The 24,965-nt window shown below is 40.3% G+C and overlaps 2 protein-coding genes and 1 long non-coding RNA gene across 3 annotated transcripts; all 3 read right to left on the minus strand.

Annotated features, from left to right (window-relative positions):
- Positions 1–2,730: 2,730 nt before the first annotated feature.
- On the minus strand, positions 2,731–7,496 carry LOC131799103 (uncharacterized). Its single transcript, XM_066165755.1, has 6 exons — positions 7,453–7,496; positions 6,500–6,680; positions 5,801–5,848; positions 4,753–4,839; positions 4,433–4,513; positions 2,731–3,660 (listed from the first exon to the last, which is right to left on the minus strand). The coding sequence occupies exons 1-6, from the start codon at positions 7,453–7,455 to the stop codon at positions 3,317–3,319; spliced, it is 744 nt and encodes a 247-aa protein (XP_066021852.1). The 5' UTR covers positions 7,456–7,496; the 3' UTR covers positions 2,731–3,316.
- A 1,587-nt stretch (positions 7,497–9,083) lies between these two features.
- LOC131798722 (uncharacterized) lies at positions 9,084–14,787 on the minus strand. Its single transcript, XM_066165380.1, has 2 exons — positions 9,267–14,787; positions 9,084–9,130 (listed from the first exon to the last, which is right to left on the minus strand). Exons 1-2 carry the CDS (start codon positions 14,785–14,787, stop codon positions 9,084–9,086), a joined length of 5,568 nt encoding a protein of 1,855 aa, XP_066021477.1.
- Positions 14,788–20,738: 5,951 nt separating this feature from the next.
- On the minus strand, positions 20,739–21,474 carry LOC136280082 (uncharacterized). Its single transcript, XR_010717121.1, has 3 exons — positions 21,403–21,474; positions 21,235–21,302; positions 20,739–20,845 (listed from the first exon to the last, which is right to left on the minus strand). It is a non-coding gene; the product is annotated as an uncharacterized lncRNA (long non-coding RNA).
- Positions 21,475–24,965: the final 3,491 nt, after the last annotated feature.

Here is a 24,965-nt window from a genome sequence, read left to right on the forward strand (position 1 = left end):
TTGTTCGAAAAGGTCACGCCTCTCGTACATTTGCCGTAAAGTGCTTGAATATTGGGTGCGTTTTGTACAATATTAGACCCTTTTCACATAGATCATGTTCGGATTGTAATTTTCTCTGATGTGTGAATTTGTCTTCACCTTCGTACATTTACCGTAAATTGCCTGCATACTCACTGGTTGCGTCTTGGGCAATGTTAGACCCTATTCAGATAGACCTACGTTCGAATTGCACCAATTCACTGTCATTTGCCTTACTGTGCTTGCATATTGGGTGTGTTTTGGCCAATACAAAACCCTATTCACATAGATTTATGTTCTATTCCCAGAAAAGGTCCTTCCTTACTTTCCTTTTGTGCATTTGCCGTAAAGTGCTTGCAAATTGGTTGCGTTTGGACAATATTAGACCCTGTTCACAAAGATCTACGTTCGGATCGCAATTTCTCTGTTGTGCAAAAGGTGCTCACTTTCTTACATTTGTCGTAAAGTGCTTGCATATGAGATGCTTTTTGGACAATATTATTAGACCCTATTCGCATAGATCTACGGTGGGATCGCAGTTTCACCGGTTTGTGCGAATAGCTCCTCGCTTTTGTACATTTGCCTTGAAGCGCTTGTATATTGGTTGCGTTTTGAGCAATATTAAACCCTATTCACATAGATCTACGTTCAGAATGCGCTTTCTCTGTTGTGCGAAAAGGTCCCCACTTTCGTACATTTGCCGAAAAGTGCTTGCAGTTGGGTGTGTTTTGGAAACTATTCTGCGGAACGGTTCTTATACTTTCCGTCATTTGCCGTGATGCGCTTGCATATTGCTTGCGTTTTGGGCAATATTAAACCCTATTCACATAGATCTACAGTGCCAAGCACCGAACATTCACTGCGTAGGTTGAGTTCACCTGGCGAACTTATGACTTCGGGTAAGGAAGGTAGACACAATGGATACCTGCACGATCGACAATTGCAGCCTGGTATATCACGAAGAACAATGTAAAGCCTTAGATCTCTGCTAGGTCTCTAGCAGAGCATTTACAAGGCAGCTAGGGTTACCCTGGCGCTGGGGTAACCCTAGCAGTCATGTTAACCCTGGCTACCTTGTACACGAGTCATCGAAAAAGAGAAGAAGTGTGCGAATGCCAGGGTAACCCTCTTGTTAGGGTAACCCTAGCAATAGGGCTATCCCACCTGCTTTCGGCAATTGGTCCCCAGCGTAGTTCATTATTGGGTGCGTTATGTTGGACAAATGGACGCCTTTGGGATAGATATCTCTTTTCAAATTACATCTTTATTGTTGTGAGAAATATTAATTGATTTCCATGGTTTGTCGTCAAATTTTTGCATATTGGGTGTGTTATAGATGCATATTAGATCTCGTTCACATAACTCGATTTTCACTTTGGTTCTGATGAGTCTACACGCAACGGCAATGTTTCGTCTTGAACTACCCATTACAAAAATAGGGCGCTTGCCGTTCACTGTAGGTGATGCCTGAAAGACAGCAAAGGATTTACCAATTCTGGGTATCCAAATTATGTTGCAAGACATTGCTCAATATATTTTCACAATATTCTAGAATTCTACAGCGCTCGTTGGACCTTGTAATATCACAAGGGACATATCGTCAAAGCCCAAAAATTGGTAAATTTCGGAAAGGTGGTGCCTTTTCATTTCATGCTAAGTGTCCTAAAACAATGTGATTTTAATAAAAATGTCTATGCGAACAAGGTCCAGTATTTGATCATAACACACACTATATGGGTATCTGGTTAGATCGCTCCATGGTTAGATCGCTCCAAGTCAGATCGCTCCATACCGATGTCAGATCGCTCCACTCGAAAGTTAGTTCGCTCCATCAAATAAGTTACTTCGCTCCATACATAAGTTACTTCGCTCCATGTAGAAACCTAATACACTAACTTACTTCTGATCTTTATAGTTTAAAGTTGATGATGTGTATTGCATCTTGCGATCGAGTTGCTGATCGACGTATTCGCTAACTTGAGGCCACCAAAGCGAATCACCAATGTTGGAACAAGTGTTTCAGTGTGTAATGAACGTAGAAAACTAATAAACTAACTTCTGATATTTGTAGTTTATAGTTGATGATGTTGCTTGCAATCAAGTTGCTGAAATATAAAGTGATCGACGATTCGTTCACTTGAACCCACCAAAGCGAATTACCAATGATGAAATGTGTTTCAGTGCGTAATAAATGATGAAATAAGTGTTTCAGTGTGTAATAAATGATAAAGTTATGGTCTAAATGTGTTAAAAAGATCATTCGAATAAAATACTGGCCCGTGTGTATCTGCCATCTTTACTTTAGTCGCGTTACAATACTCTTTCTTTTCTTTTCCCTTATCCTTCTGTCTTTTATCAACCTTCCACGTTAGTTTTCTTCATGGAGCGAAGTAACTTATGTATGGAGCGAAGTAACTTATTTGATGGAGCGAACTAACTTTCGAGTGGAGCGATCTGACTTCGGTATGGAGCGATCTGACTTGGAGCGATCTAACCATGGAGCGATCTAACCATAATTCACTATATGTAATTCAACGGAAATATCTGAAAATACGGAATACGGGCAATCTTACGAAACGGTTAGTCAACAGTCCTACTGTAGGTTGGTTCATTGTCTGAAGGACAGTACTTCATTTTTTTTCTTCCGAGAAAAAAAGATAAGCTACAAGAAACTTCACACTTTGCTTGTGCACTTCCATAATTTTTTCTACAAGCTGGTATAAAAGGAATTAATCTAAGAAATATTTCATTTCAACCATAACAGCGCCGAAATTAATGTATTGTTGGTAACATATATTGCTGTAAATTGGAGTTGATGTTCTTAGTAGCATAAAACGCAAGGCCTTAATTCAATGTATATACAAAGCACTTCTACAAATTTAACTGTTTAAAGGTAGGGGTGAAAGGAAGAAAAGTAAACCTCAGAAGAATATTCTGCAAAGTAACACAGCAAATAAGGCAAGCTTCTTTAGTACTTGACAGCTAATTACAAGTTCATTCAGTGAACACAAGGAAACCATTGTAGCCACATTACCGCAAAACACCCCCAATTTAAAAAGGAACAAAAAAAGTGATCCCCTAACACACAAATCATTATTATAAAGATGGAAAAAAGTTTCGACATGTCGTCATGCAGAAGGACAAGGTGTCCTGTTTCTGTGGAAAAGCACGCACATGTGACGGTTAATAATCGAACGGTGAGCAATTCCTCCATATCCAATCAGATCACATACGCCAACTAACCTAACTAAAAAAATCATGAGAACTTAAGAAAACGTTGGCAGTTTTAACTTTCATTTTAACAAAGCGTGAGACTTGTTGTCGCCGTAGAGGCTGCTTGATTTCCTCTGTCGACGACTATTATCTTCACAAGCTGTGCCCTTGGCAAAGCAAAGAAGTGCCCAGGCGATAATTGACTGTTTTCTTCTTCATCTCCCAATACGATAGGTGCAGCCACTCCTCCTTCCTGGTTAGCCACCCAAGTTACCTGCACCACATCAAAGCCTTGTGGTACAGGCTTGCCATGAAGGGTGTGCCGCTGGGGACAAAGGTAGCCCACTGCCACATTTTTTGTATTCTCTCGGTAAAAAACCACAGTTGGCCGAGGGCTGCCAACCGACGTCTCGTCAGGCAGTCCAGACCCTACAAAGAAAGAAATGATACAAAGTCACGGAAAAAAGTACCCAGTAATTTTGAACGTTTATAGCGTCAAAATAATACATACATTTTGGCACTTGAGAAGTGAGGCCTAGATTTGTTACTAGTTCGTGATTACAGCGTACCGACGATCGAAGTATACAAATGATTATGCCCATCGATTACAAACTTGCCTTTGCCATAATGACGTACTTCACGTAGTAATCCAAAGGTTATTGCATCAAATCATTTTCAAAAACTTTTTCTATTTTTTTCCTAAATGGAAATGAATTGGTTGTCTCGAAAGTTCGGCTTCATAACTTCATGATTTATCACACGAGATATAAATACACTGTGACAGGATTTAACCACGATATTACTTTGTAGTACCGTTTTCCGGGGAGGTTGCCACTGTCTCACAATCCTGCTGACAAGGCATATCAGGAATGGCATTTATGGCTGGTAAAATACAACTCAGTGATATTTATTTCAGGGGGACATTTAAAATAGTATAACATCTCATTCTAATAAATAGTGTATTGAAATCATTATCGACGAGAGGGTCAAAAGTAGCATCACCTCGATTTTCCTTTGTAACTTTTAACAGGCCAAATTGAATTTTTAAGCAGAGGTAGCAAAGCACTTAACGATAGCCTTTCATCTGAATGTCATTTGGAATTGAATGGCATCAGGTTAAATTAGTTGTTGGGTTTTGTACTGCATGATACATAGCTTATAAATACGCAGAAACACATATATGTATAAACAGTGTCCATACCATGTGATAATGGCTGAGACGTTGTTCCCTCAGTTGTGCTCCCTCTTGCCTGACGATCCAGCGAGTCAGGAACATTGTTAGCTGGTAAATAAGGTGAGAAACACACGGTATGTCAAGTTCTTCTCTTGATAATGCACATTCATTAATGACCATGGTCTGAAATTAGTCAATTACCAGAGCTTTCATAATGAGGCATTCCACCTCAGTCTCTGAGTACATTTTGTTTAAACGCTGAATGAATCTAATACATGGCCATTTTCAAACCACAATTTATGCCCATCATTTGACAATAGCCTTACAGCTATAATAATATATCATACCAGTTGATGGTGCATGGGAGGTTGTGCCTTCAACATGTGCACATTCGCCCACTCTTGGCTGAGAAGCAGGGTGGTCAAAACGATCATCTGATAAGAAATATACATTTATTCCAGAAAGAGAATAAATTAGATCCAAATTAAAAATTAATCTGGAGCAATAGACTGCTTACTAAATTAAACATTGTTATTTTGTTGATTATAATAATAATGATGTGATGTATTGATAACTGAAAAAATCAGACTGAAAGCAATTAAACCATATATTTTTTAAAAAATTATTGCCACAGGGTATGAGCACGAATAATTTAAAAAAATTTAATATTGAAACAAGCATAAAAAGCATCAGAAAAAAATGCACTCCAATTGCAGACAACCTCCAGCCACTACACACCAATGGCATTAGTGCATTTGTAAGTATAATTCTACCAAAAGGAAATAGTCAGAACATGTATGAATGCATTGTGGAGTTATGTCAGAATAGTAACATTTGCAGAAGGTACAGCAAGTGCTTTAAGAAGTTTTGGTTTAAACCTAACAACTTAAGCAGCATGTTAAAATTTTCTAAAAAACAAAATAAATGTGTGTGATCATGTATTTCAATGTGTTTGGAATCAGATGGCGAAGAGAATATTGTGTAATTTACATATATCGTCGTAAAGGGAAGTGAATACCATCAGATTTTAGAGCAGCTTCATTGTAGTTCATATCTCCTAGCATTTCTTACCCCAGCCTTGAGAAAAACTAAGAAAGGTCAGACTACACCCCTGGGAATTCATACTCTACTCTTTGTGATAGATTAATTAGGTGGTGTGCTATATAGCTTAGCAGAGAATATGAAGCTATCAATTGTGACACTAAAATTACTTATACTAATACTTACATGTACTACAGTAATATAACTTTTACTGACTCTACTACTAACAATCTTAAATAGCAGTTAGTAGTAGAGTGAAAGTTATATTACTGTAGTACATGTAAGTATTAGTATAAGTAATTAATATCATGTTAGTTAAGGTTATATATGTGTATATATATATATATGTCATACCATTGAGTGGTGGTGCTCTGACTTCACTTGCAACATCACTCTTCTTTCCTGGAAAGACAAATTCATTAAAATACAACTGAACACGATTCAGAGTGATTAATTATTTTGGTTAAAAAACCTATAAGCAACCGGTTTCACCCCTCCCCCCTGCAAAAACTTTTTTATGACTTTTGAATCCCATCTACTAGCATACTTTGATAGCCCTGCGATTAATAAATAATGGCAATCACAAAAAAAATTAGCTTATACTATAATGGCACTAGAAATAAAGCTTACTATGATACAAATGATAAATAAATGTACAATATGAGAAGCAAATCAGCATGCATGGGCAATTTTCAAACTCTAACAAACTGAAGGAAAGCCTTGAAGATAGATCTGATAAAAATATTGAAAATATTTTATTGCACTTGTAAAATGAATACGTAATTTTCAATTTCCTTTAACAATATGAAACAATGAAAACTGGTCAATTAATTGGTATCATTCTGCACGAAAATGACATCATGCTAATTCTGTATTAAAAGGACAGAGCAACGTTTCTGTACATATTGATTTTTATGGTGTCTTTCAAAATAGTGTCTACTTTATATTAATTTCTTTACAAAAATGAGACCTCTATTTTGCAATTTAGATATTTAATCATTCGTAGTTTCAAAGTGATAAATCATGACAAGGAATAAATCTTAAGGTAATCACCATATTCCTCACAGAAGGCCTCAAACATATCCTTAAATGTGGTCCCCATTACTCCTTCTCCTGAGACAAAGGCTTCCCCAAGCCCAAGAGTGCCATATGTTGAGATCGAGACACCATTAAGGTGCTTTCTTTTAAACATAATGACTATATCAAAGTCGCAATGGTGATTCAGTATATCTGCCTGCCAAAAATAATAACATCCCATTTCAAAATGCATAATAGAATGAAAATAACAAGAACCCTCCTAAGAAGCTTATATCTTCCTTCATGCCAGATCTTGACAAATTCAGGCCCTGTCAAGTTCATCTCAATCTTTCCCATTGTTAGCTATTCATCTTTCTTCTCAGTTGGATATTACCTCTGTGGTGTTGGAACCTAGTAATCTTGAGGTTCCCTTTGGTTTCAAGGCAATTTTATACATTATAAAAAAATTTAATTCATGGTGACTTCAAACCCATTATAATGAAAGCTGTTAACAAGAAGGTTTCTTTGTTTTTGTTTTTACTTTTGTTTTTTGTTTTTTTTGGAATGGGGGGGGGTAAAAAGAACAAAATTTACATATGTAAGTTTTTTTTAGTATTGTGGATGTAGTCTTGCACAATGATATACTTACATTGAATGTTTTTAGGGGAGGGTGGCACAAGAAGGAACTTTGGTCTTCGTGAATAACAAAGCACTCTATTACTCCTCTAAGAAAGTCAAAGGCCAGAATGACCCAACATATTAAATTTCTCATTGCATGTTGACTGGCCTCTTGAGGAGTGCAAATCATTATGAGTACTGAAGGGAATGATAAAGGTGAGGTTTGCACATGAGCCAAGTGCCCCATTGGGGCAGGGGCTATGCCTAGTTCAATTCATACTTTTATGATCCTTTGGCTCGGACACCCATTTAAATCTGCCCCCTCTGGCCCAGTGGTGTGTGTTTTCTTATTGTCAAGTGCAGTTACTAACCATAAGGCCTTTTGCCTTCCACTTTGGGTAGGCCTTGAAATTGAACTGCTTTCTTCCTTGCAAGTTACTAATAGTATAAGTGAAAGTCAAGTGCCTTACTGTAGAAGCTTTCCATATTTACTGACCCCTACTACTGTGCTTAGTACCCTATCCTCTCTGATTCTCATAGGGGTAAAACACCTGTCTGGACTACAGGCTTGACAGATCACCCCCTTCCCCTACTGGGGCCTCCTCCACCTCTTTATATGCCACTCCCGCCTTTTTGTTCCAGCACTCGGTGGTGCTTAACAGGTCTTCTCAAGGAATGGATTAATTACAAACACTTACATAACTCGAATCTTCAAGTGTCTTGTTAACTGACTTCACGCCAAGTAGCCCAGAGAAATATTGAGCATCATGTCAAAAGTTCAATTTACAATTCTACAATTTTCTGATGGTCCAACTGCAAGCATCATAACACTTTCAAAGTATTAGTAGGAATATCACCAAATGGTCAAGTGACATTTGTGTCAAAGCTATGGGGTGGCCGTGTTTCTGACAAGGAAATCACACAACAATCAGGAGTGATGCACTTATTAGAACCTGGGGACAATGTAATGGCTGACAGAGGATTTGATATTGGTGGTATTTTGCCACCAGGCTGTCACCTGAATATCCCACCTTTTAAGGGCTGTGCACGCATAAAACGGTACGACAACACAAACTTGAACACGCGTACTTGTAATTATGAAATGGACTTTACAATCTTGAACGAACGTTGTACGGTTTCGAAAACTAAAGGAAACAAAGGAAATTTACAACTATAAATACGGAAAAAGGCTAGACAAACAAGAAACGAAACCAAAAAAACTTACGTTTGTGTCCTTATAATATAAACGATGACGTTAAACGGGCGTTGAAACGATTCTCCACTTCGATCGAGCACATGTATTTTTTAACTCGCAGCGCCTCTCGGGATCTAGCTAATGAGTGCGTGACATCACGCATAACGGCAGTAACATTCCCGACCCCTTAAGCGATGCTTAACATGGAAAGTTCTTAGCTACAAAATAAAGTAGTAATTATGAAAAATAACTTGTCATGTCCTTTGCTAAAGCTAACGAGTCTAGTCCGTCACACAATCCGCTTAAAGAAATAGGGACTATGAATATTCCATGAAGGTTCAGCCCTTACGAGCTTCCTGTTTCATTGTTCATTATCGAGGCACGATTGTTCTTCCTTAGCTAGCAAGAGGACAACCTTGTCAACTGGTCTGCGTAGTTGGGAGGTTTGGGTCTTCAAATGAACCGTGCGTACCAACCCCTTCTTGTCTGATTCCGCGCTTATGACTCGTCCCATCGGCCAAACACTCCTCGGGCAGTTGTCGTCTTTCAACAGGACAACGTCTCCGACAGCTAGATTCCGTTTGGGACTGTTCCACTTCGAACGAGGTTGGAGAGTTGGGAGATATTCTCTCTTCCAACGCGTCCAAAATAAGTTTGCCAAGTACTGCACTCTCCGCCAGCGCCGCCTCATATAGACATCTGCGCGTTGAAAAACTCCTGCTGAGGGAAGTACAACGCTGGTTTTCATCGTCAGGAGATTGCTGGGACTTAGTGGGTTGAGGTCATCGGGATCACTCGAAGCGAATGTTAGCGGTCTCGAGTTAATGATAGCTTCAACTTCACATAGTAGAGTTCTAAAGGATTCGTCATCCAGACGGGAGCCATGCTCATGGAGTAGAACAGTGAGTACTTTGCGGGTAGTGCGAATCTGCCGCTCCCAAATGCCACCCATGTGGCTGGCACTCGGTGGGTTGAAAATCCAATCTGTACCCTCTAGATGCAGCCTGCTTCTGATTTGCTCGTTGTTCATTTCGTAAACTGCTTGCTGTAACTCTGTCTTGGCGCCTACAAAATTTGTTCCGTTGTCGCTCCGGATCTCTCGGATAGGCCCACGACGAGCAATAAATCGCCTCAGAGCCTGGATAAATGAATCTGTTTCGAGAGAATTGGCGGTCTCAATATGCACTGCTCTACTTGCTAAACATGTGAAAAGGCATCCGTACCGTTTGAGTCCCTTTCGACCTTCTTTGATCATGTACGGACCGAAGTAATCCACGCCAGTATACGTAAATGGCGGGGCTGGAGTCACTCGGTCTTTAGGCAAGTCAGCCATTTTCTGTTCAGCGACAGGGGCACGATTACGGCGACAAGTAACACAATTTGCGATTAGGTGACGAACAGCAGCATTGGCACCGGTGACCCAGTACTTCTCCCTCAATTTAGCAAGTGTGTGACCGCGGCCTGCGTGTGCTAGGCGTTCGTGTAGGCGTTTGATAATCAAGTTCGTAACGTGACTCTTGCGAGGTAAGATGATGGGGTGTTTCGTTTCTTCTGGAAGATCGTCAGCGCGGCTAAGGCGGCCACCAACACGAAGGAGGCCTTCATGAATGTAGGGATCCAGCCGAGTTAGGGAACTTGCTTTCTTCAGCACCATTTTCTTTTGCTTTGCCCGACCCCGTTCGTCTCCACCGCCTTTGTCACTGACTTGTCTGAGAGCGTCAAACTCTCTACTGAAGGACTGCAACTGTACGAAGCGAAGGATGGCCATCTCGGCCTCTTCAAACTCTTGAACTGAGAGCGGTGCGCAGCAGTCACCCACTACCTTCGTTTCAGCTTGTAGTGACTTCACGCCCGACCTTGCCTGACCATGGTCCGAATCTATCTCGAGAGAACCCTGGCCTCTAATCTCCTTCCGTTTTCGCAATACAGCCTTGATTCTAAGGAATGCGGCCACCGACAATCTCAGGCGATACCAACTCGAGTGGTATTCTATTAGTTTGTTAACTGACGTAGCCGTGGCTTCCATTACCATGGTACCGGCGGAAGCAACTTTTCTGACCTCAGGGTCGTCATCTGGGACCTCACCGACTGGAAAGGGCTGCTGCGGCCAGTCCTTTTCTGATTTCCCTAGGAAGTGTGGACCATTTGACCAGCGTTGCTGCTGCAGAAGTCCAGCGGCGGAAAGTCCTCTTGAGGCATCATCTGCCGGATTGCTACTGGTGTCCACGTATTTCCACTGCATAGGACTAGTGAAGTCCCTGATCAATTGCACACGATTTGCCACGAATATCTGAAACCTCCTCCGCTCGTTTCTTATGTAGCGGAGAACCGTCGTCGAGTCGGTGTGATAGATGATAGACTCAGGCTTAACTTCAAGCTCTTCATACAGCATTTGTCCCACGCGAACAGATACGGTTGCTGCAGTTAATTCTAAGCGTGGGACTGTTACGGCCTTAATAGGTGCAAGACGAGCCTTCCCCATTAAAAAGGAACAATGTATGCGACCCATGTTATCCATTAGACGTAGGTAGGCAACGCATCCATACCCCACCTGGCTTGCATCGGAGAACAGATGGAGCTGTCTGGAGACAACTGGGCCAAAACCCGGCGGTTTGTGACACCGATCAATGTGAAATTGCTCTAGTAACGGAAGCTCTCCACACCATCTTAGCCATTTACTGCGGCAGTCTTCCGGAATGTCGTCATCCCAGTCGAGATCTTCATTGCGGCAGAGATCCTGTAACAGCTTCTTCGCTAGAAGTGTGAAAGGAGCGATGAAGCCCAGGGGATCAAAGATTGATGAGATGGTGGACATGACTCCTCGTCTTGTAAACGGTTTGCTGTTAATGACGATTCGAAATCCAAAACAATCTGATTGTACGCACCACTGTATCCCTAAGGCACGCTCGATAGGGAGGTTGTCACAGTCAAGAGTTATTGATCTGACTTCTTTCGATCGCTCATCCTCTGGTATAGACTCTAAAACTGCACGACTATTGGAAGTGAATTTGGTGAGGCGGAATCCACCTTTCTTACAGGATTGCCGAAGACCTTCAATCAGCTCGACTGCTTTACCTTCCGAGCTTACGGAACGTAGACAATCGTCCACATAAAAGTTATTTCGCAGCGTGTCAGCAACCAAGGTACCGTACTTATCTTCGTTATCCCTTGCGGTTCGCTTAAGGGCAAAGTTAGCGACACTTGGCGACGAGGCCGCTCCAAATAAATGTACAACCATCCGATACTCTTGTAGCTCGGCTTCTAGATTGCCATCTGGCCACCATAAGAAACGGAGGTAATCATACTGTTCAGGAGGAACTGTAACCTGGTGGAACATGGATTCCACATCTCCCATGAAGGCTACGGGGTCTTCACGAAATCTGGTTAGCACGCCTACTAGGGAGTTTGTCATATCTGGACCTTGCATCAGACAGTCATTGAGCGACACGCCCTGAAACTTTGAACTACAGTCAAATACGACGCGTATTTTTTCTGGTTTTTTCGGGTGATACACCCCATGATGGGGTAGATACCACACCTTGCCTGGGTTCGGTATCAGCAACTCATTTGGAACTCTTTGTGCATACCCTTTGGCGATGACATCGTTTACGAAGGAAACGTAATCAGAGCGGTATTTAGAATCTCTCAACATCTTTTTCTTCTGCCAGTTTGCTCTTTTGATTGCTTGCTCCTTATTGTTGGGCATGATAATATCGCTATGTCGCAATGGAAGAGGAACTTGGTAGTGGCCGTCGACAACTTTCGTCTCCCTTTCAACCATAGTTAAAAACTTTCTGTCTTCTTGAGAAGGCCCACGCTCGTCCGGTGCTTTGCTTACGGTGTGATCGTTGAAGTCCATCTGCAACATTCTGAGCAATGACGTTGGAGCAATGATTTCCTTCGGCGTTTCCACTTCTCTCACTGTAATTCGGTTCGCGATTATTTTGTCCTTGTCATGATCAGTTCGGATATGGAGAGGTCCACAGACTGTCCAACCATGGCGGAGACGGAGGGCAAATGGGCCATCGCTTCGACAAGGTACAACTTCTAATGGTTCTAAGGCAGGCGGGCAATTGCTGCCAATGAGTAGTCCAATCTCCAGGCGAGGCTCAAGCTCAGGGATTTTCTTCGCAACCTCGGAAAGGTGTGACCACTGATTTATGAGACTGGGCGTGGGAATTTGGTGATGTTCTGCTGGGATTTCATCTCTTGTGTATGAGCGAGGCAACTCAATGGGATTCTCATCATCTAGGCTCGTAACGATAAGATCGTCCAGAATGATGCTTTCCACTTGACTCTGTCCATGCATGGTGGTGAGTTGTAGCATAACCTTGACACCGTCTATTCCTAACTGTCTCCTGATATTTTCGGTTGCAAAACAGCCGCCACTACCATTATCGTAAAACGCGTACGTGACAACTGAATTGTTACAGCCCTTCTGTTTAACTTTAACTGGGAGTATGGCATGTAGCACTACGGACTCCTTGCAACTTGGTGCGTCCTGTACAGGTTTAGAGACATCAATGCGCCTATTGCTAACCGCTATAGATTGAACTTCCGTCGCTTGGGGTTTGTTACTGACGCTCTCTCTATTCATTGTGAAACCATCAATGTGCAATGCTGTTGGGTGCCGTTTCTTGCACTTCTTGCAGGTGCGTCTCTTTACACAACCTTTGGATACATGATCAGATTCGTAACAGGCAAAGCATAATTTTCTTTCGTAAAGAAATGTCTTCCTTTCATCCATGGTCCTTTTGAGGAATTCCGCACAATCATCCAGGTCATGGTTCTTGCTGCAGAAGGGGCACAACTTTTCCTTGCCACCAGCATTGTTTCGGTTCGCATGGTTTACAGCCTCTATGCCGGGAATGGTGATACCAGTGGCAAAACTGTTGCTTGTTTTAGTTGCTGACGAGGGCTTCTTCTTGCCATCTCTCCCACTGTTATCTCTGCGCCTTTCCTGGGTACTACTTAAAGCCTGCACGCCAAATACAGGGTCGTTCGCTGATTCGGCTGCTGACACCACAAAATCAGCGAGATCCTTAAAGCTCGCTATCCTTCCGTTCTCTTTCAATTTCGCAGCACGATCACGCCATCTTGACTGGAGATGCGAGGGAAGCTTTTTTGCAATGGTCTGCAGGTTCGTAGGATGATTTAACTCATTCATATGAGACACGCTCATCATAGCATTTTTACACTTAATCAAGAAAAGCGATAAACGCTTTAGTCCTGATGCGTCATCTGGCCGAACTGGGGACCATCCGAGAGCTTTGTTCACATAGGCCATTGAAACTTTAAAGGGATCCCCATATTCCTTCTCCAGTAACCTCCTCGCCTCCTTATATCCTTCAGAAGGGTCCATATGCAGACAGCCTCCAATAAGTTCTCGTGGTTCCCTTTCAAGATGTTGTTCCAGGTAGTATAAGCAATCTGCCGCCCTGAATGTTCTGGACTCTATCCTTGCCTTGAATGCCATGATAAAGGTTCCATATTCGATGGGGTCTCCTTTAAACTTGTGCACTTCAGGTTGAGGCAGAGTCATTGCTGCAGCCAGTTGCCGATGGGTTGCAATCATTTGCTCATTTTGCTGTCGCTGCATGGCCATCACTTCTTTGAAAGACCTTTCATGGGGTTCCAATCGATAGGGATCATCAGCTGCAGCGATAATTCCTTGTGGTACATCAGTGGTCCCGTTGTTAGCCGGAGGCGATATCTCGCCGGCTAGACTGTTTGAGTGAAACTCTGGGGCAGCAGGGTTGAGATGAGCGGCAGGTGTTGAAGCCATGAATTTAGGTTCACTTTGCTGGAGACAGGGAACAATACCATCCTTATTTTCTAGGTTACCATCATTTTCCAAATCGGCATAAACCCTTTCTCTGGCCTGGGCTTTCGCTATTTCAGTTTCCAGTTTCAAGGCTTCATCTGCTGCTCGTAGAGCTTGTTTGCGTTCTAGCATTTGTTTTTCAGCTTGTAATTCCGCTAGCTTAAGTTTCTCCTTTGCTCGTGCAGATGGCGTTGAGCTGGCTGAAGACTTCTTCGAACGGGTGCTAACACGGGACGATTTGGATGAAGCCGATTTTACTTCTGAGAGCAGATCAAGTTCTTCTGTTAAGCGACGTTCTGCTACATTCATCCATTCCATAACCTGTTTCCTAAATTCCAAAAATGACTTCTCCTTACTTTCATAGCGATCAAGTTCCCTGTCTTGATCCTGTTCGGAGGTCAACTGGCAATAATAAAGGTCACGTGCTTCTTGATACTCCTTGAATAATGTGTTCAATACAATAACCTCTGATTTCACTAAATGAAGATTGTTCTCATCTTCCATTAAGTTTGTGAGAGCATTCCTTTGCTTTGTCACAGCAGTCGTTTTGGCAGTTTGATCGTTTTTCAGTCGCCTTAATTTCTCTTCTTGACCCTTTTCAGTTAATTTCCTTACACGAGTATCGGGACAGCTTTCGTTCGGAGGAAACCCAGGCCCAGCGCCCTCAGCGACAGGTTCATCGTTCATGGTGGACTAGGCACTAATTAATCCTTCGGTAGTCGCTTCAAATTAGCGATGAGTGGCGAACAGTTCGCCCAACATTGCAAATAAACGTAGGATAAGTTCCAATAAACCAGTATGCGATGAGGGTCAAACTTTTCGAAACGAAATGTGCACGCATAAAACGGTACGACAACACAAACTTGAACACGCATACTTGTAATTATGAAATGGACTTTACAATCTTGAACGAACGTTGTACGGTTTCGAAAACTAAAGGAAACAAAGGAAATTTACAACTATAAATACGGAAAAAGGCTAGACAAACAAGAAACGAAACCAAAAAAAACTTACGTTTGTGTCCTTATAATATAAACGATGACGTTAAACGGGCGTTGAAACGATTCTCCACTTCGATCGAGCACATGTATTTTTTAACTCGCAGCGCCTCTCGGGATCTAGCTAATGAGTGCGTGACATCACGCATAACGGCAGTAACAAGGGCATCAGAGACCAGCTGACAGCTGATGAAGTCCAGGAAACAGCCCGCATTGCATCAGTGAGGATACATGTTGAGCGTGCTATTGGTCGCATAAAGAACTATCATATTCTAGAAGGTACTTTACCTTTGAGTTTAGCACACGTAGCCGATCAAATATTTTTTGTATGTGCTTATCTTACTAACTTTTTAACTCCTCTTCTTGAGCCTCAAATGTGAAGTTGATTTACATCTACTGTCAAAAATATACAATATATGCTTATGCAAATGATTAATTGAATTAAATGATGTCATCAATGACAACTGAATACTGAAATAATAAACATGTGAGGCAATAACATTTACAATGATACTGTTACTACTACTTTGCAGTTAATAATATTCCAATTTGAAGTTGTGTTAACTAACTCCAGCATAAAAGAAATAGTTTTTTTAAATTCTCTTGGTTGATGCAATATTGTAGTTGTGTACATTTTTACATACCATGAACTGTGATAAAGAATATATTACATAATACTGAGGCTGAAGTTGCTGTCAATGGAACTGTAAAATGGAATGTCCCCCTGATTATGAAAATCCATCTGTCCAATAATAGTTTGAAAGGTTATATCACAAGCATGTCTGATACACTCCAATAACTTAATATTCTAACACAACAGTAGAATTGATTCAAGAAGTAAACTCAAACAAAAAGCATGCTAAGCTATTAATATTTTACTTTTACTCTCAGTTTTTATGGTAGAGGCACTTGAACTTGCCATTAAGCAAAAACTACAAAGTACAAACTAATAACAAACCTATGCCACTTGTGGATTCTTGGTATATGGCTTTGACATAACTTATGATCTATGTCTATTCCTTTTTGTTGCATACAAAATGTCTGTCCTGGTGCAGGGAAAGTATCTAGGAACCCACAGTACCTATTCATTCTTAGTTAATATAAAATGAAGAAGACTAAGAACTTCTTGTCGTGTAAGGCTGCCACCCTCCATGGTTATAAAGACGGACCCCTCTTTTAACCCTTCTTGTCAGAACTTCGGGTAAAAATGCCCGACGATAGAAGTAATCCAGCTTTGGTAGAGCTTCCTTGTGCCACCACTGTTTGTCAAATACTATCCTTTGTATGTAGAGGTTGTCTGCTCCAAACCATACAACAAAATCTACCCATTGCAAACATGAAACATACATCTGCCCTTGGACTTGATAGTAATACTGGTGTCCTATCTTCAATGTAGGCATCCCAGGCTTCAAAGTCATACAAAAATTCTTGTCTTGACAAGCCTCTTCAATTGTCATACCTTGTTTAGAGTATGGACATTTGATTTCGAGGCCACCTTTCTTACAGTGTGCCAAAGGATCATAAACCATTCTGTCCAAGCTAGCCCCCAATCCTGGTCTAATCTTTGATATGTAAGTCCCAACTTTCCAAACTGTCAAGCCTGTGTTTCCTTGGGAGTGTTTGTATTTAATATAATCATTGATAGCATTATCTTCATGCATGTGACCATACTGTAATGCTGAAACATTAGTGGTTTCTTCAATTTTGTACATGATTTGCTTTAAAAGTTTATCAGGTTCAACTTTTCTCTTAGCAGCAGCTTTGAAATTTGACGCAGTTAGTTTCTCCTGTTTTAGTTCCCTCCAAAAAGTATTGTCCTGGCCCCGTGACAACCTTTCTATTCTTTCAACATCATTGTCAGTTATTCTCTCTTCATATATATCAATCATTGACTTGAATTTCTTTGTTGCAATGTCATAATCGTCATTTAATGGCAAGTCCATGTCATCATGTTCTGAGGTAAGTTCTACCATTTCTATACAATTAAGTGGTACACATTCACATGTACTGTCAACAATAACATTTTGACTGTCCAGGCTTGGCTTGATATCATGAAATAGAAAAAGAGAGCTACTTGGTAAGTGCTGGCTAAGTTTCACAAGCATAGAGTTTAATTTTGCTTTATTGAGCACTCTATCACATGGGGCTCTTGGATCATACACACTTGATTTAACAGAAGTTCTGTTGTCCTTTCCATATCTGTACTTCACAATGTTGATGTCATCAACAGGTTTTGCAGCCACTTTACTATTTCTTGGCACATTCCATGCACACAGCCTTGAAGTACATGTAACTGGTTCACTGCGATTTTGTAGTCCCTGTCTGTTGAAGTCTTCGATGGCAAAGAGAATACCACCAACATGGTTGCATTGGCCATGGCCACCAGAACCTAACCTGTCAAAAAATACATTTATAATAAAAATAATGAAGTGGTATTTGAGACAAGACATGAAATTACAGGTTCGATAAAATAATATAAACATGCTAAAAGACCTTTATATTCATTGAATTACATTGATTCAATATTTTACCGTCTACAATCGGATTCACACATTCATACATCACTGTATGGAAAGAGGTTTGCATAGTTTTGCACTAGTATTTCTACTCGTAAACATGTACAGTAGGTATAAACAATTCATAAAATAAGCAACTGAAAATATATCATATAATCTTACCCTGCAGGGCACTTACAAGCAGCCCTCAGTACTTCACCTTTGTTTGAAAATACTATTGCGACTGAGTATTTTGTTTGCTTCATAGAAGCCAAAACTTCTCCTTTGATGTAGACAAGTCCTCCAACTTCTGCAAGCTCCAAATCTTTGATATGACCTTCGGCAAAAAACTGGAAAGCTTTCAATTTCTTATAGCCACTAGTCTTCAGAGCGATGTGATCATACTTGTTTGTTTGTATGACCAAGTAGTCGTATAGACGGACAAAGTCAAACGCTGGCAAATTTCTCAAGTCCTTCTGCCACAGATTGTTCCCTTTGACATCTCTAATTAGAGTATCATAGCTTAAGTCATTGTCTTTGCTCTTGTGTGGAGCAGATAGTTCTAAAAATTGCGCTTCTGCTGTCTTTGAAGTCGATGGAGTGTCACATGTGCTCGACGCCAAGACGCCACAAATTCTTTCTACCAGATCGCTCTTTTTCCCGCTAACTTTTTGACCAGACTGTTTCAGAATTTCCTTCAGCTCATATAAAGTTTTCTTTTGAAGTTCCTGTCGATTAATATCTCCCAATGTGAAGTGTTCGCTTGAATTTTCGCGGTCTTCTGCCATTACGAACTTGGCAACATTAGCCGATTCAGGATAAGCCTCAATTCCATGTTATCGCGCGACTGCGATAATTAGAGTCAGCCGCGATTCTAAATAACTCCCAACTGGACTATTACCCCTGTGAGAACGGCCCGTGGGGGATCATGGTAGTTATCTTCATTGCTCCAAATTCTTTGATGAAAACAACTTTTATCATGATTGTCTGCACTCTCAGAGGTAATTAGCCACTGATAATGACTGATGAAGTTATTATATCATTTTGCTTGCTTTATAACACTTTCTTCCTATTAAACTTAAAAGTTATGCTAATGAAATGATTTTTAATGTGTAAATATACTACCAAGTACTTCTGAAAGCAGGAAAATAAAACTCAAAGTATATTTATGGTTTTTGTATATTATAAAACAAAATAATAGCATAACTAAGCTTAAAGGTAACTGAAGAGTAAAAACAGATTGGAAACATAGTAGCTGCTTCATTCTTTCTCACATTATTAATGGAAATTCAAGACATGACCCTTTTTCATTTGTAGATAAAGAAAATTGCTTGAGACTTATGGCTCTGTCAATTTCAATGAGCACCCCCCAGGAATTTGGGTTTTAGACGGGTTTTAGACAAGTTGTAGGTCCCCAATATAACGAGCTGTCTGGGGTGGGGCATTTGACAATTCACTCATAAACAAAGAATTATACATCGTTACTTTTTTAAAACACAAACCTGCTTTATTAATCATCAAAAAGATTAGCCCTAAATAAACAATGCAGATAACTTTTTAACCCATTGGAAAATAGACATGGCCCACCACCACCCACATAAATTCACATTCCACATGAAAGAAAATAAACACAAAAAAGCCATGGCCTAGTACGGTACAACATTGATGATTTTCGGGGGCCGAAATAATTTAGATATTGTGGTTTGGTGGCTGCAAGAAAAGAGCCTAGAAGGTTTCATCAAAATCTTCGAAGGTAAGTTCATTTTAAATTCATATTATAAATACGTATGATATCATAGTTTTGTTTGTAAATATATGAGCTTTGAGTTTACAGTGCAAGCATATGGTCTTCGTTTGGATCAACTTCAATATGCTTTATTCCAAAAAAAAGTTGAGTGCACGAATAACAGTCATAATCAAACTATAACAATAGCCTTCCCAAAGGATATGGAGGAAAAAGATAAACGACAACCTCCCTACCGACCAAAGGGTGGGGGAGGGTGGGTACAAATACAATGTAACAGCATAAACTTTTACATAACATCCAAACACAAACGACAACTAAAACCCCTGAAATTTGAGAACTTCATGTAAACCATGTGACCCATCCCAGTTAATCTTGGTATAATACATAACTTTTTTTGAGTACCCCAAAATAACACACAAATTCTGTACCGACTTACTCTTCGGGCTTTAGTTCGAATGAAGTATGTTGTGCACCAGTCATTTGAAACCCCTGCAACCCCCCACCCCCCTCAGGCATGAGCAAGACATTCACTTTTAATGCAAGTGAAAGCAAGTGAAGCCAGAGTACCGACCGTGAAGTCCCTGGTCCATGGGAGAAAAATTGAATGGTGAACTCCCCCACCCGCATATGTTCCACACACATGGTACTCCCTTGTAAAAGGAAACTTGTTATAGTCAAGCGTATTATAAACAAGGGATCAAATGAACATGCTGATTTCAGTGCAGCTAGCAATATACTTGTAAAGGCCCCACAATAGACAAGGAACAAGACCACTATTTGAAAAAGATAAGACATGAATCCAGACAGCCCCAAAAAAATTGCATATTAACTTTCAGCTTAATCATAATATCAAATAGGTCGTAGACAATCAAGTCTTCTGAGATAAGAGCTGCAATGAGTCAATCATAATTATGAATGCAATATCATTGAAATCTGCCTACCTTTCATGAACCGACTTTGAAAATTTCTCTTGTTATAATAGCCTTCATCGATACATTTCAAAAAGAAACTTTGCAAAGCATTATAATTTGCCGTATTTCATCATCATCATAATCATAATCATTTATTAGCCATTATTTAAATAAAAGTACAATGATAACAGTTGTATGTAGGTGAGGAGACCTCTAAGAAACCACCAGGCTTATAGGGGAGGCCACCTCGGTTAGCGAAATGTCGTTTCAATAATCGCAGAATGATCTGATCAGTCGAGTGAGTCAATATAATTGGCATTCCCCGCCTAACAGGGGACCAAAATGGAGTGAATGCAATCTGAAGGGAAGGTCTCCCTTTACCCCGCTCATGCCCAAGGAGGGGGGACAGGGAGCTTCAAATGAATGGTGCATTGTTTGGTGAACAAACAAATCTGTTTAATCTGTAGTATAAGTTAAAATAACTTACAATGTATGGCAATTGAGGTATGATTTCAGCTTATACATCTATGTAAACTTTCCCGATCTCAAGTACGGGTTACCAAATGTCCCGGACATGTATGAAGCAGGCTGTGCCTGTGTATGAAGAAAGAATTAAATGTTTTACCTACCATTGACCTACGAATTTCGAAACTTATTTTCGCCGCTCTTTGAACATCTTTGGACGATATTTAATGCTTTTTTGTGGCTTTTTTGTTGTAGAATCAACGGACCTCTACTTTTCTTAATCCAATAACTTATATTTGGAGTCGAGAAGACAGAGATCTCCCGGGTTTTAACGATTTTAGGTTCGTCAGGTTGGCATCTATGCTTAACTGCCTTAAGCTTAACAAAGAACGAGATCAAGGCATACAAGAATGAAGCGGCAAATTATAGGCCACATAAGGAAAAATACAAGCTTTCGAAAATGGAAATAAAAATAATAGGATCAGTCAAGCATCTACAGACTGTTCGAAAATACTAACCTTGCCTATCTTCCTTGATTCGTGGCTACCACTTCGAGAGTCCTCTCTCTCAACGTCCACATTTACGCCTGTACAAGTGCATAAGACACATAAGACACATCTAAGAAGACTGGAAAAGAAGGCCAAAACAAATTAAAGCAAAACTTGTTCGCATGAAAATGCAAATACCTTCTGAATATTCATCAGTTTCCATCCTGATTTCCATATTGGAAGCTGCCATTTTGGGAGAAAGGTGACCGATCATTTACTAGGTACCAGTGCTACACACGTCGTGTAGATTATATATATCTGATAATTTAGTGCATATTAGCAATTATTGATATCAGATAATTTAGGTGAGGAGGACATGTTGAATATTTAGTTGGAGTTAAGTGAATCTTTCTGTAGTGTGACCATATCTGTCTTTTGGGAATAGAACAGGGAATGCTAATTCTTCACACTTTTTGTCCGTCATAAATGATACTGGATGTTTATTTTCTCCAGGTGCAATACTGTATAATTCTTGTCCTGTGGATACATTCTGTTGATCAATTTTAACTGGATAGTCTGGTATAATTGCTTGGATACATGTTTCATTGGTTGGAGCCCTATGTTTGTTTAGTGGATCATCTATTTCCTCCTCTTGTTCTTCCTGTTGTGCCTTTTTGCTGGTTTCATTAATAACAGGTTTCTCATTTTTTGGTTCATTGATTTGTTCAGTTATAATCTCATCTGTGCTTATATACAGCTCTTGCTCATTCATTGGCTGTTCTACATCAGTACTGGTACTTGTAGTGCACTCAGGAATGGATGTTACTTCTAGAGTTGTAAGATTTTTGTCTATTCTGTCAATGTCTATGGTAATTGTGTTATATAATTCATTGTTTGCTTTCAACCAATTGAGAGCATTAAGTACTATTTCAGGGCGCACAGCTTGATAGTACACATGCCCTCTAAACTGCAGTTTGCGTTTCAGTTTCAACAAAAAAATTCCATAACTTTCATGTCCATGTGGTAGAGTTTGGCAAGTTTTGTCACATTCAACTGGCACATTACAGATAGCTCCCTTTATCTTTCTTTGCTGGCCTTTTGGCATAACAACTATTTTCTCAAAAACAATTCTTTGAGCAATTAGAATCTGCTCAAGTTTTTCTAAAGTCGAGAGTTCTGTTGGTATATCATCTAAAAACGTCATTGTATACTGCTTGGCAAGGAACTTTTCCTTTGATGACTTTGGAGTGGCATGTTTTACAAATAACAATAATAATAATAACTTTAATAGTAACGTCCTTGTGAGGTTTTTCAGGAACTATTTACAAACTCTTTACAATTTATAAAAGCAAAAATGACAATAAAACTCGAAATCACAATTTATGATGGTATTCTACTAAATTAAATTCTAGAGCTTATGAAGGAAATGTCTGCCTCAATAGTGTGCCTTTCAGGGCACACTTGAAAGATGATAATGAGGCACTTTGCCTAAGTTCATTATGCAAGTTATTTGATATGTTGGCCCCTCTGTAGGAAAATGTGCACTGGCCTATAGTCGTTCTGTATAGTGGAATCTTCAAAGAGTTCCGCGTACGAGTGTTACGAGTATGTATATTTGAGTGTTTGGTAAACTTGCTCGTTAAGTATTGAGGTGCAAGATCGTTGTGACATTTAAAGGTCAGAATGGAGTCTCTATAGAATAATTGTTCTTTAACAGGAAGCCAATGTAGCTCACGGAGCAAAGGTGTTACGTGGTCAAACTTCCGAGAGTTTGTTACGATCTTGCTGGCAAAATTCTGGATAGATTGTAATCTGTTTATATTCTGGAGTGTGGTATTTGACCATACAGATGAGCAGTAAAGCATCTTACTAAAGACTAATGACATTATTAACGACTCTAGTGTTTCCTGGTCGAAGCTCCTCTTGACTCTATTTATTTGGCAAAGCTTTGCGAAACAAGATGACATTACACATGAAATATGGTGATCGTAGGTCAGATGGGGGTCAAGAAAGACTCCCGAGTCCTTGGCAAAGTCTGTTGGCTTCAGTGTTTTACCTAAGAATACCACTTCAGGGTCTTCTGGTAACCTGCTTAACATCTGTCTGGTACCGAGGAAAAGGAGTTTAGTTTTATCGGGATTGATAAGTAGATGGTTCTCACAGCACCATTGAGCTACAATGTGAAGATCTTGTTCGAGCTTTTCAATGGCAGCATCAAGCTCAACAAGAGGAAATGACATTAATAGCTTTGAGTCATCCACATACGATTCTAGGTTGCAAAATGTCGGTGCCGTGGGTAAATCGTTGAGATAAATGCAGAACAACAATGGTGATAGGATTGCGCCTTGAGGGACCCTGTGACTTATAGGTAGAGTGTCAGAGTAGGCGGAGCCAATTCTCACATATTGCCTGCGACCTGTTAAATAGCTCTTGAACCATCTGACAGTAGAAGGTGAGGCTCCTAAGATGGAGAGTTTGTGGAGCAACCTTGCATGGTCAATACTGTCATAGGCTTTGGATAGATCTAATAGTACTAGTGCTGTTATCTGCTTTTTATCCATTGCTTCGAGTATCTTATCCGTGAGTAGGATGTTTAAGGTCTCTGTAGAATGAGCTTTTTTATTGCCTTTGGTGTGAGGTAAGGTGGTTGTTTTTTGTGAGATAGGCGCTGAACTGGTTCAAAACAATCCTTTCAAGGACCTTTGAGGCTACGGCTAGCAGAGATAACAGTCTGTTGTTGGCATCTCTTTCATGGTCACCGTCTTTAAGAATCGGAATCACCTCAGCCTCTTTCCAGTTGTCTGGAAATGTGCTAGTAAGGATAGAACAATTGAAGATGTCAGTAAGAGGGCCCAATATGACAGGGAGACAGTCTTTTAGTACACAAGCGCTGATCTTGTCAGGTCCCAGAGATTTATTCATTGGGAGAGATGTTACAATTCGGCGAACCTCTAGCACTGTCCTTAAATTGAATACTTCCATAGAGGTAGTATCTATGCCATTTTCAGATGAAAAATCTCGGACTATGATGTTTTCCCTCAAGCGCTGTGCTGTGTCAGCGGCATTTAAGCCGACTTTAGCAAAAAACTGATTGAATTCATTGGTTAAGATTGCCACATCCTTTGTAAAGGCTGGTCTCTGCTTACTGTATCTTTGGAGGGGATGGCACGATTAATAATTTTCCAGAGTGAGCCAGAGTTGTTTTTATTAGCTGTGACCTCTTTCAAAGGTGTGATCTCTTTCAGCTTCTTGTAGCTTTTTCTTGACCAAGTCACAGGAATGTGTTTGTGTTTCACAGTGAACACGCCATTTTGAGAAAAGCTAAACCACGTTTATTTGATTGACAGTTTATACAAACCGGAAACTATGGCGAACACCGGAAGTTCGCGTATCGTGAAACATCTTCCCCTTTTTTTTTTTTTTTTTTAAACAACAAATAACAGTAATGACCTAATCATGACAAGTGTCCAAAATGCACTTAACAAAAAAAATATCTGCTTGTACATGTAACAGTTTCATGCTAATAAAAATAAAAGCAAATAAACAACAGCAAAAAAGTGTCTCAATGTTCAGTGTCTCATGTTCAGTGTCCGTAACTGGTTTAGACGCTCAGACATAGTCCTTGAATCTCACAGGTGTCTTCACAATTCTGGTATGGGTTGATTTCAGTGGCACACTAAGATTCTGCTGCAGGGTATCGCTGACTTTAACTGGTGTGGTCACATCACTGTGATTGGTACTCCTCAATGCTGTTTGTCCTT

The sequence above is a fragment of the Pocillopora verrucosa genome, chromosome 4 (genome assembly GCF_036669915.1).
Source record: "Pocillopora verrucosa isolate sample1 chromosome 4, ASM3666991v2, whole genome shotgun sequence".
Lineage (NCBI taxonomy): Eukaryota > Metazoa > Cnidaria > Anthozoa > Scleractinia > Pocilloporidae > Pocillopora > Pocillopora verrucosa.